The 12731-nt window shown below is 46.1% G+C and overlaps 1 protein-coding gene across 3 annotated transcripts in view; it reads left to right on the top strand.

Annotated features, from left to right (window-relative positions):
- Positions 1 to 12731, top strand: part of si:ch211-1e14.1 (UPF0606 protein KIAA1549) — a 61031-nt gene that overhangs the window by 25941 nt on the left and 22359 nt on the right. For all 3 annotated transcript variants that reach the window (XM_029115094.2, XM_029115096.2, XM_029115097.2), the window contains exons 3-11: positions 115 to 2369; positions 2649 to 2737; positions 3577 to 3736; positions 3878 to 4008; positions 6562 to 6742; positions 7107 to 7166; positions 7839 to 7984; positions 11159 to 11336; positions 12086 to 12273. In XM_029115094.2, the coding sequence (XP_028970927.2) occupies positions 1214 to 2369; positions 2649 to 2737; positions 3577 to 3736; positions 3878 to 4008; positions 6562 to 6742; positions 7107 to 7166; positions 7839 to 7984; positions 11159 to 11336; positions 12086 to 12273 (2289 nt within the window). In that variant the 5' untranslated portion in view covers positions 115 to 1213. The remainder of the gene's footprint in view (positions 1 to 114; positions 2370 to 2648; positions 2738 to 3576; positions 3737 to 3877; positions 4009 to 6561; positions 6743 to 7106; positions 7167 to 7838; positions 7985 to 11158; positions 11337 to 12085; positions 12274 to 12731) is intronic.

Below are 12731 nucleotides of genomic sequence, written 5' to 3' on the forward strand. Positions count from 1 at the left end.
CAATATTTCACTGCAGACGTAATTTGTTCACTCAGTTCAGCTAAGCCTATCAAATATGTAATTTGCTATTATCACTGTTCAGGTTTGATGTGATTCTTTGTTTTTATTTTTCAGAAGACGGGCCTTTGTGGGATACCATCATGCTCAAGGAAGATGTACCAAGCAGGACTGATTCAGCCTTATTCGTTTCACACACTGACACCTCTGAGCGCTCAGAAGGCACTACAACTACAACTCTCCTTCCACCTGGTCACCTACCAGCTGAATCTACACTTTCAGCTTCTGAAGTCTCTCAATCATTGACTTCTAGAGACCCATTTCTCATTGGTCCAGACCCTTTGTCTGCTCCGCCTTTAAGCACCTTGGAGCCTATGACTGGCCTTAGACAACAACCTGCAGGCCCTTCCAGACTCTCAAGGGACCTGAAGGCTGCCGGGTCCAACACAACAATGGCGTCTTCCTTTTCAAGCCTTGTCACTGTATCACATCAGAAACCTTCTGGACCATGGTCTAACATATCCACAACACGGTTTAACTCATACACAGCCACGAGTGGGACTACATCATCACAGTCAGTTGTCCCAACCCCTAATGAAAGAGTTCCAGATGAAGCCCCATTAATACCTCCCGGAAACAGTCAGGACCAATCGGAACAGACAATTCATGCACTTATGACGTTAGTTCCTCTTGGACCCGCGGACCCGCCTCAGCTACCTCGTGAAGACCTAGTAGCCGCTGAAGCCCGGTCAGACCAAGCCGGCCCAGAGTCTAGACCTGATCCTGACCTGTCCCACATCTCACTGCACCCAAAACCGCTTCCTGAACCCTCTAGTAGATCCATTGATCTAGATGATCTACTCCCCACCAGTGAGCCCGCGCAGAAGGGTGACACTGCCCAAGGTATCTATATGCATCAGATACCGCCCGCCGAGATGCAGCTAGCTCCCAGCCATGTGCCTTATCTGAGCCCTCACACCACGTCCTCCTCAGCAGAACCCACCCTGGTCCCTCCTGATGACTTCTTCCCCACCAACGCCATGGAGGTGGACTGGGGCTCAGGAGACTACCTGGAAACCATGTCCTATGTCGACTCGAATGGAGACGAGTTCTCCCTGATCTCTAACCTGCCCACGTACATGTACGACCTGGGAGGACTCCGTCACGGAAAGCTACGACACCTCCTTCCTTCAGGGTCGTCGTGACCTTTTCCTCGATGCATCTTGTAACGTCTTCTGCAAGTCTCCAAACAGCAGCCTACAGCTCCAGTGTTGGAAGTGAAGCACTCTCCACCTCCGTCCATCCCTCTACCAGTCACCCCACACTAGCCTTGGTACCCACCCTGACACCTCAAGAGGCTTCCCCAGGAGGTTCTGACGTGGACTGGTCAGACACCTTCACCCTCGAACCGACAAATCTCCTCTTACCGGACATGAACAGCCTGGAGTACTACACCATCCAACTGACCAAGGATGACTCTGAAGAACACAGGGGCACTAACGTGACCTCCACCTCCAGGCACTTGTCCCTGATGTCCATCAGCGCCCCTGACATCATGGCCACCAGCACCTTCAATGTGGACCCCAGCCACATGCTCACAGCCTCTTATGGGGCGGTCCAGCCTTCTGACAACACTACCTGGATCGACGAGTCCTCAGCTGACACCTCTGGCTCAGAGCCTCTCAACGTGACCACAGCAGAAACAACCGAGATTCTTTCAGTGCCATTCCTGGAGCCTTCAATAGCACCAACCCCCTCCAGGGACCTCTCCTCCTCCCTGTGGAGTGGAACTGGTCCTGCGTCCTCTGGCGACTGGATGAGCCCTGTGGCCACCTCCGTAGTTGGACTGGACAGCAGCCCTGTCCTGGTGTCTGTCCAGCCCACTGCCACATCATCTGAGGCAGACATCCAGTGGTACCTCTACCCGACCTCCACTGCTCTACATAGCAGCCCTTCAGTCACTTCTGTGGTGGCCACCTCTGTCGCCTTCCAGCCACTTCCTGGTCAGACAGAATTACCCCCACGTGTCAATTCAAGCGCCGCAGAGCCGGCCACCAACGCCACCACCGTCCTCCCGGTGTCTGTTATGGCCGACCAAGGCATTGATACCGACAATCCCATCACATCACAGACCAACGGCAGCCGTAGTACAGTAAGCCCCATAGACACCAGCTCCACCGATTATTCTGCTTCCACCACCAGTGCCACTACTGCTGCTGTTACCCCCATCACCTCCAAGGCCCCTACAACCACAGCTCTGTCCACCAGCACTACCACCGCCCCCTCCAAGTTTACCACAAAGAGCCTCCCAACAACCACAGGCCGCCAGTATATATGTGACATCACCAAGCCGGTGTACTTTGTCAAAGTCGGTGAGTGTTGTCCCGTTTCTCTCATATTGACATGCAGTAGCATTATGGGGGAATGTCCGCATTATCCAAGTGAACGATCATTAACAATCCTGAAGTGTTCTAGTCTTTACATATGAAGGTAATGGTTTGTGTTGATTTACTGTAAAAGTTTTGATAGCATTGCGGACTCAAATGTCATTTTTCTCAATGTCATTTTCGAGCATGTCTTACTGGGCCGTGATGGAGATGATAATGAGGTGATAATGAGGTGATAATGAGATCCTCTGTCCACCTCTCCAGGTTTTCCCGCCGGGGCCACTGTTGGATATGCCAAATCCCAAATCCAAGATGTCCTAAAGACAGAGTTCAATAAGTCCATTGAACTGCAGGTGCATTATGTTGAAGCGTGGGGTACTTGTTATCTGGGTTTTAAAGACGAAAACAGATGGAAATACTAATGAAATGAAAAAACAACCTTTTCTGTCATTGCATTAGGCTGTACATAAATGAGCCTGTAGACCCAGTCTGACTAGACAACTAGGCCTAACCTCAAAGTGCTGAGCTTTTCATTACACCACATACTCCCTAAAGTAACCTCTAAGCAGCTGTTGTGCCACATGCTCTGCATCTTATATCAGCGTGTGTTGTGGAAGTTCAGCCGCTGCGTCTTGATGGAAATGTATGGGAAACATTCCTGTGACAGTGGAGACTGCCTTAATGCTAAGATAATGCACGTTGGAAAGCGTGCACTGTATTTCTATTGTACGATCTGCATTAAGTGCTAAGGAGCCGCGGTAGTGACGGAGGCTGTGTTGGATAATGGTCTCGGTCGTGTGTGTGTGTGTGTGGGGGTGGAGTGATGGGATGTGCCAGGAAGGACAGAACACATCCGGTTAGGTTTTTTTTCTCTCCAGGCTCTTTGATAAACAAACCAGAAGAATGACTGTCTGCTACCCAACACTTCATTGCTTAGCAGTGAGACAGTGACCTTAAAACACTCTCTACTGTAAACAGGGAGTTTAAGTGGGGTTTAGAACAGAGGAACAATCTGAAGGAATAAGATATGTTCAGCTGTAGTTGCAGGATGGTTGAAAGTCAAAAGAAAAATATAGACAGAATTGAACTGAAAGGCTTCATACACCCCATCCAGACTCCATCATTAAAAATACAATGAATGATCTTGATTGGCTTGTAGTTTAACTTGGGTATTTTCTGTGTATTGGTGAAGGTGGCTAAGAATCCCCCAGACTTTGTGTTCCGGGCTGTGTCAGGTCCTGTGGCATACACGTCCATATCGGTCATCGATGCTCTGCGCCAATCTGGCCGCCACTTCCTGTCCGTCTCGCACTACTGGAAGGTACCAGACCATCAGTACCAAGTTCTTTCAGGTAACAACACCGTTTTAAACTCCACAAGCCTCTTTTGAATTGGTAATGTTTAGTAGGTCATAGCCAGTATAGTGGCTGTGTTCTGCACTGTACCCTGTGTGTCTGAATGCTTCCAACACAGATGTCTGTGTCCCTCTGTAGTGCTGCAGTTTGTACCAGGTCATATTGACGTGCGAGTCTGCAATTTCAGCGAGCGCATAGAGAAGGGCCTGACCATGGCCTACGCCGAAGTACGCCGTCGCCTGCACCTGTCGGCAAACTTCACGGTGCTCGTAAGTGGAGACGGGATGCACAGTGTGTCTCAGTTAGCTAAAACACAGTAGATTTACTGTAATGCTGTTTTCTCCAGTAGCCTGTTACTCCTGTCTGGGTATTCACGCGCACAGTTCAACGTCTTGGCACTGATTTTTTTTTTTTGCAGTCACCCCCCGATCGCACCCCATTTCTGTCAGGAGCACTTAGCTCACACATTCATTATTACTAAACACCACTGGCTGTCTAGCACTCTAAGAGCAGTGTCTGCTAAAATAAGCCTGGGAGAGGGAAGGAAAAGACAGAAAAGGTGTTCCAGGACTTGGTCGGCTGAGGGCAAGAAATTCAAATGAAAGGGTTATCTCTGTTCTCATCTCAGTAGGTACTGCTGGTTTGCTGATTGGATGAGTCAAGACTGGGTCTGCCTCTAGCAATTGTTACACCAGCAGTATGTTGACTGCCTCTAGCAATTGTTACACCAGCAGTATGTTGACTGCCTCTAGCAATTGTTACACCAGCAGTATGTTGACTGCCTCTAGCAATTGTTACACCAGCAGTATGTTGACTGCCTCTAGCAATTGTTACACCAGCAGTATGTTGACTGCCTCTTGCAATTGTTACACCAGCAGTATGTTGACTGCATCTAGCAATTGTTACACCAGCAGTATGTTGACTGCCTCTAGCAATTGTTACACCAGCAGTATGTTGACTGCCTCTTGCAATTGTTACACCAGCAGTATGTTGACTGCATCTAGCAATTGTTACACCAGCAGTATGTTGACTGCCTCTAGCAATTGTTACACCAGCAGTATGTTGACTTTCTCTTGCAATTGTTACACCAGCAGTATGTTGACTGCCTCTTGCAATTGTTACACCAGCAGTATGTTGACTGCCTCAAGCAGTTGTTACACCAGCAATATGTTGACTGGCTATAGCAGTTGTTACACCAGCAGTATGTTGACTGGCTATAGCAGTTGTTACACCAACAGTATGTTGACTGGCTATAGCAGGTGTTACACCAGCAGTGTGTTGACTGCAACAGTAGTAGTACTTGCTTCAATTGGTTTGGGGAAAGATTGAGAGGGGCAAAATCTGCTCATCCTAATTAGCTACAGTTGTGTAGAGGAGACGGCATGGGTGTAATGACTAAAATGTGTGCTGCAGTAAGACAGTCCACTTATATTTCAGTTATTCAGCTTATGCTCGCATCCAGACAACGTACATACATTATTGATTGCATGCATTTAATACCTTTAGTACTTCTGCTGTAATCATAGAAGATCGATTGGAAGCTGTGATTAGGTTTCCATAATGACAGTTATGTGGACCAGATTGGAAAGGTAGCCAGGACACCTGTGTTTGACTTGGGGAAAGTGCCTTGGGGTCTTTTGTGAATGCAGAGATTCGGGACCCCCGTTGAACTTCCCATCCGAAAGGCATGGCCCTTCGTAGGGCTGTGTCCCCTTACGCTGCTCTCAAGCATTGGCATTTCTGCCTCCTTCTGGCCCTCCATCTCCACTTACAACAGCCTTCCATCCAGGGCCTGACCAGGACCAACCCTGCTTAGCTTCAGAGACAAACAGTAGGCCTAAATCCAGACCCGGAGACTTCAGCGCACGGAAGTTGGTTTAGATCAGTGGTCACTCATTTACAATTACCTGCTTATGTTAATATATTCCACTCTTGTTCACTGTAAAGGCATATAGACTGTTGAATGGCTTATTTAGGTGTTTTTAATGAAGGGATTATAATGGGCAATCAGTTACTATCTTGGGAAAAAGGGCCATATAAATATGGCTTACTGGTCATCGCAAATTCCCTTGTTGTTTCAATTGCCAAACTGACATTTATTTTAAACAATGTCCTCTATTGTATTTTGTCCTCTGATGTATTTTGTCCTCTGTTGTATGTCGTCCTCTGTTGTATGTTGTATATCGTCCTCTGTTGTATGTTGTATATCGTCCTCTGTTGTATGTTGTATGTCGTCCTCTGTTGTATATCGTCCTCTGTTGTATATCGTCCTCTGTTGTATTTTGTCCTTTGTTGTATGTCATCCTCTGTTGTATGTTGTATATATCGTCCTCTGTTGTATGTTGTATATATCGTCCTCTGTTGTATGTTGTATATCGTCCTCTGTTGTATGATGTATATTGTCCTCTGTTGTATGTTGTATATCGTCCTCTGTTGTATGTTGTATGTCGTCCTCTGTTGTACGTCGTCCTCTGTTGTATGTCGTCCTCTGTTGTATATCGTCCTCTGTTGTATATTGTCCTCTGTTGTATATCGTCCTCTGCTGTATGTCGTCCTCTGTTGTATGTTGTCCTCTGTTGTATGTTGTATATCGTCATCTGTTGTATGTTGTATGTCGTCCTCTGTTGTATGTTGTCCTCTGTTGTATGTTGTATATCGTCCTCTGTTGTATATCGTCCTCTGTTGTATGTCATCTGTTGTATATCGTCCTCTGTTGTATGTCGTCCTCTGTTGTATGTCGACCTCTGTTGTGTGTTTTATATCGTCCTCTGTTGTATGTTGTCCTCTGTTGTATGCCGTCCTCTGTTGTATGTGACATCCAGATTGTTAACATCACTATGAACCAGCCGAGGAGTCAGCAGAGGGAGCCAGTGGATGTGACTTTTGCCGTGCGTGATGCCGATGGCTACCTGAAGGGGTCAGAGGTCAGCAACCACCTGAGGCTGCTGAACATGGTGGAGTTCAGCTACTACGTGGGTTTCCCCGTCCTGCAGATTGCAGAGCGTGAGTTCGTTACCATAATGTCTAATGGATTTAGATTTTATAAGAAATTCCTCTACTGGGAAATTCCCTTGGGAAAAATACATGTATTTTAATTAATTACTTTCTATTTAATAGTCTGTTTTATCTCTCATACACCTTTTTTATACCTCAGTAATGAGCCTTTACCTCCCATACACCTCTTTTATACCTCAGTAATGAGCCTTTACCTCCCATACACCTCTTTTATACCTCAGTAATGAGCCTTTACCTCCCATACACCTCTTTTATACCTCAGTAATGAGCCTTTACCTCCCATACACCTCTTTTATTCCTCAGTAATCAGTCTTTTCAGGTTTTATGATTTCCCTCTCTCCTTTTCCGTTAGCTTTCCAATATCCAGAGTTGAACACCACCCAGTTGCTTCGCTCTTCTTGGGTTAGAACAGGTATGTACTTGAGTTACAGGCTATGTTCTGATTGTTATAGACAATGTTCTGATTGTTATAGACAATGTTCTGGTTGTATTATAGACTGTTCTGGTTGTGTTATAGACTGTTCTGGTTGTGTTATAGACTGTTCTGGTTGTGTTATAGTCTTCTGTCTGTGTAAAAGACTATGTTCTGGTTGTGTTATAGACTGTTCTGGATGTGTTATAGTCTTCTGTCTGTATAATAGACTGTGTTCTGGTTGTGTTTTAGACTATGTTCTGATTGTGCTATAGACTTTGTTCTAGTTGTCTTTTAGACTGTGTTTTGGTTATGCTATTGAATATGTTCTGGTTGTCTTATGGAGTTTATTCTGATTGTCTTATTGACCATGTTCTGGTTGTCTTATTGAGCATGTTCTGTTTGTCTTATGGAGTATGTTCTATTCGTCTTATGGACCATGTTCTGGTTGTCTTATGGACTATGTTATGTATTTTTTATAGACTGTGCTCTGGCTGTGTTATAGACTATGTTTAGGTTGTGTTATGGACTATGATGGGGCAATGTTATAGAACATCTTCTGGCTGTGTTATATATTATGTTGTGGCTGTGGTTTTTACCATGTTACAGACTGTGTTGGCTCAGCTTGAACTGTTCTGTGTGTACCCTAACCCTGTCACGCGTCCTGTCCAGTGTTGCTGGGTGTGCTGGACCAAAGGGTGGGCGAGCGGACATTCCAGGCCGAGATGGAGCGTCGTTTGGCCCTGCTGCTGGGAGAGGTGCTGGGATGGGCCAGGCGGGTCAGGAGGGCTACCAGCGCGGCCAACCACAGTGTTCAGGTGACCACACACGCTGTTCTGAGAATCAAATCCCAGCTCTCTCTTTCTGTGCTTGACTAGAACTCATTACCCTGTGGTGATCAGCCCCAGGCTTCCTCCAAAGAGAGGAAGCCAGGGTTATATGTGATCCGAACCACAGCAGACAACTCCACTTCTTCCCTCGGTCAACCACTTAGCCACATCGATGCTCCGGGTTTATGAGAGTGGACTTGTGAACAGAATTTGAGCCCACCTCAAACGCCCGCTTCCGAAACTAACCCGCGGCCCAATTTCATGTCCCACTCTCTCTGGATGTAGACCTTCTCCAGGTGTTGCCGTCGTACTGAATCTGCCAAGACAAAGTAGGGCTTCTATGTGCAGCGTTTTAGTGATCACAGATGAAGAGCAGACAGTCTCACTGTGTTATTTAGAGCTAGGCGGAAACACTGACGACAGTCTTTAAAATGTGAAAGCAAGAACCCAGGCACTCTGACAGGCTTCTTCCCAAAGAATGTACGAGTGGCACTTAGTAACCTTATAGACTGGCTGTGCCACTAGATAGATATCAGGACACGAATAAATGCCATCCATCTTTAATATGCTTATATTACAATTGTGCGACTTTGATTGCAGATCCATTTGAGCAAAATGAAGTTGACCAAGGAGAGAGATTTTTGTCAAATTCAACTGGCACCAAACTGTTTTGAGATTAGATCTCACCAGCACAACATTGTCCTGTCCAGCAGTAGTACTGTAAAAGTTTGTTCTCTGTTGTTTTTAGGTTGCTGTTAGACCTGCCATTCCCTTTTGCAGAATGTTGTGTTTAACAGGGTGTTCAATAGCTGATTTATCCATATTTTGCAATAGCCTGGTCCTCTTGTTTTGTCCTCTTGATTGTCATTTAGAAAGCTAAAGCCTAGGGCTGTTATAAGGACATTTTGAAATCTGATGTGATTTGTAACTCCGAAAAAAACTCTGTCAAGTAAACTATAAAATGTACTTTAAATTTTAAGTTTGATGGATGAAATTATCAAGTTGTAGACAAAACTCACAGTCCCAGGGTTTACCTGTGATATGTAAAACACTGACAGACCGGTGCCCCTCTATCTTCCCCACCTGATAACCTGTCCCCACCCACATCTACAGAAGACTGGCTTTATAATGATTCCAGCTGCCAGGCTGAAAGGGACAGAGAGAAGGAGAGAGAATTAATAATGTGTCTGCTATTAGCGACTGGCGCACTCAGCATTCAGGTAACGGGTCCTGAAAGAAAGAAAGACATGGTGTTTGGTTGTTGAGTGGCGATGATGATTAGGTGGTGTTGCCATGGAGACCCTGGCCTATCCTGTCCTCTGATCGTTGTTTTGGAGATAGAGGGAGCAGAGCAGGGGCACTGGAGAGAGAAGAGGAGAGGGAGCAGAGCAGGGGCTCTGGAGAGCCACAAAAGGAAGAGCTTGATAAGTGAAGGGGCTCTGGGTAATTAAGACCACAAGCCCTTGATTGTCTTACTGTTCTGATGTACACTCACATAAAGGATTATTAGGAACACCTGTTCAATTTCTTATTAATGCAATTATCTAATCAACCAATCACATGGCTGTTGCTTCAATGCATTTAGGGGTGTGGTCCTGGTCAAGACAATCTCCTGAACTCCAAACTGAATGCCAGAATGGGAAAGAAAGGTGATTTAAGCAATTTTGAGCGTGGCATGGTTGTTGGTGCCAGACGGGCCGGTGTGAGTATTTCACAATCTGCTCAGTTACTGGGATTTTCACGCACAACCATTTCTAGGGTTTACAAAGAATGGTGTGAAAAGGGAAAAACATCCAGTATGCGGCAGTCCTGTGTGGTGTGGGGGATGTTTTCTTGGCACACTTTAGGCCCCTTAGTGCCAATTGGGCATCGTTTAAATGCCACGGCCTACCTGAGCATTGTTTCTGACCATGTCCATCCCTTTATGACCACCATGTACCCATCCTCTGATGGCTACTTCCAGCAGGATAATGCATAATGTCACAAAGCTCAGATAATTTCAAATTGGTTTCTTGAACATGACAATGAGTTCACTGTACTGAAATGGCCCCCACAGTCACCAGATCTCAACCCAATAGAGCATCTTTGGGATGTGGTGGAATGGGAGCTTCGTGTCCTGGATGTGCATCCCACAAATCTCCATCAACTGCAAGATGCCATCCTATCAATATGGGCCAACATTTCTAAAGAATGCTTTCAGCATCTTGTTGAATCAATGCCATGTAGAATTAAGGCAGTTCTGAAGGCGAAAGGGGGTCAAACACAGTATTAGTATGGTGTTCCTAATAATACTTTAGGTGAGTGTATATAGACATATAAAGTAAAGTAAATGTTTCCCATTAAAAGCATAGAACTTCTGAATTGTAATGTAAAATTGTTTTCCATAATATAGCTGCAGTATAAGTGGAATGATTATACTGTGTGATTTATAAGTGCTTCATAACATTTACCCACCAAAAGTGATTTTGGGATGCATCCTAAAATACAGAATTTGTATTGGTCAACAAAAGATGCACTAGCTTAGTGGGAACATTCCTAGGACATAAGCTATAGGTTTGTTCATAACATCTTTCATCTGGATATCTGTCAAGAAACTAAAGCTGAACTGAACATGGATCCTACAACAGAACCATGATCCAAAACACACGAGCAAAGCTACAACTGAATAAGAAAAAAAAGGGGGTTATAGAATGCTAATGAGGGACTTGAAGTGGCCCGTGCATGCATGAAAACTCTGAAACATGACTAAGTTGAAGCACTACTGTAAAGAAAACTAGGCAGAAATTCCTCCCAGTTGATGAAAGAGACTGATAGGCAGTTACAAATAATAGCTACCTGAAGTATTTCAGCCAAAGAGGGCAACGCCAGCTAATGAAGCTATAGGTGTACTTGCTTTTTTCACAATATAAAACAGCATTTCTGTAGATTTTTGCCTGATCGTATTATCCATACAATTACTGTATAATCTTTCAGTGTAATTTGTCTACTTAGTTTCCCTTTATCTGTCAATAGTGTTAAAGTGACGATTACATATCCCTTACATATCGAAAGAACAGACAACTTTCCAGGGGGTTGTACTCACTCACATTCCAGAACTTTCTGGTACTCCATGCAGCGGTCTGTAACAGGGTGATGTTGACAGTGGCCCACATCTCCCTCCAGATTGTCAGTACCACCAGGCCAGTGGGGGAGGACCAACCCCTGGAGATGGTGTACTTTGTGGACGGTCCAGGTGGACGGCGGCTGCCTGCCGTCACCACGGCCAACATGTTGAACCGCCTGGATGTGCAGAGAGCAGCCATCGTACTGGGGTACCGGGTCCAGGGCATCCTGGCTACACGTGAGTAGAGCCCTAGCCTGGTTGGCCTTGATAAGACGGCACAAACAGCTGTGGGAGCAGGTTAACTCTGGCTGCACATGGCTTAGTTTTACAGGTGTAAAATGAGCTGATCCCATGTATTTCGGACCGGTGGCGTAGATACAGACATCACTGGTGATTGTCTGCATGGCGTACCATCACATACAAGCATTTAGTTCATTCAGGCAATGATTTCCCCCAGTGTTCCTTTAGTCTTCGGGGCTCCTAGTCACATTTCAGTACATCTGCAAAGTAACAAAGGAAGGGGAAAAAGGGCTGACTAATTGCTTGCTCAGAATCTGTTGGTGTCTATTTATAGTAGTGTTCAAAGCATCTCATACGCTGAGCCAAATTCCCGACATCCTAATGATATACAGTGTTCATGTCAGAGATGAAAGCCTGACTAGCCCCCAGTCAGAGTACCTCAGGGGACTTCGGTCCCTGCCGTAAGACGCCTCTCATGGCATGTCTGGGCTCTCCCAGAGGATACAACAAGCATTCATTAAGCCTAATGAAGTCCCAACTGTCGTAGCAGAAGAAAGAGTGTTGGGAGACGTGTGCGTCGGCTGTAGCACTCAATACAGTCTGCGAATGAGGCTGGGAAGTTCACCATTCCCATGTAAATGTAGAAACACGGACAGGCAGAAAGGACATTCTGTACACGGCCGTTATGTTTGACGTCATGTTTCCTGCGTGCCGTGTGTCTGGTGCCCTCTCCCCGTGTGCCGTAGCTGTGGAGAAGGTGGCGGGGTACCCTCCCCCAGACGCGGAGAACACCAGCATGTGGATCATCATCGGCGTGGTGGTGCCTCTGGCTGTGGTCATCGTCATCATCTCCCTCCTCTACTGGAAGCTGTGTCGCACCGACAAGCTGGAGTTCCAGCCTGACGCCATGACCACTGTCCAGCAGAGGCAGAAGGTGAGGGGGGCGGGGGGGGGGGAGGGGGGGCCGGGTGCTACAATGCCCTGTCATTTTACCTGCTGTCATCACATATCCCGCTGGATGTTTTGGGCTGGTCCTTGTCATGATGCTCCATAATCACGGGCAGGCTTTAGGATTACTGTTTTCTATTCTGAATTTCTTTTTATGCTTGCAGCGTAGTTTCTGTGTGTAGTCGATTGGATTATTACACTACAGCCATCGGCCTTTGATGAACAGTTGAAATCTATATCTGCCTGGCCCTGTATCTGCCTGGCAATATATCTGCCTGGCAATATATCTGCCTGGCCCTATATCTGCCTGGCCCTATATCTGCCTGGCCCTATATCTACATGCCACTATATCTGCCTAGCTCTATATCTGCCTAGCTCTATATCTGCCTGGCTCTATATCGGCCTGGCCCTATATCTGCCTGGCTCTATATCTGCCTGGCTCTA

The sequence above is a fragment of the Esox lucius genome, chromosome 19 (genome assembly GCF_011004845.1).
Source record: "Esox lucius isolate fEsoLuc1 chromosome 19, fEsoLuc1.pri, whole genome shotgun sequence".
Taxonomy (NCBI): Eukaryota; Metazoa; Chordata; class Actinopteri; order Esociformes; family Esocidae; genus Esox; species Esox lucius.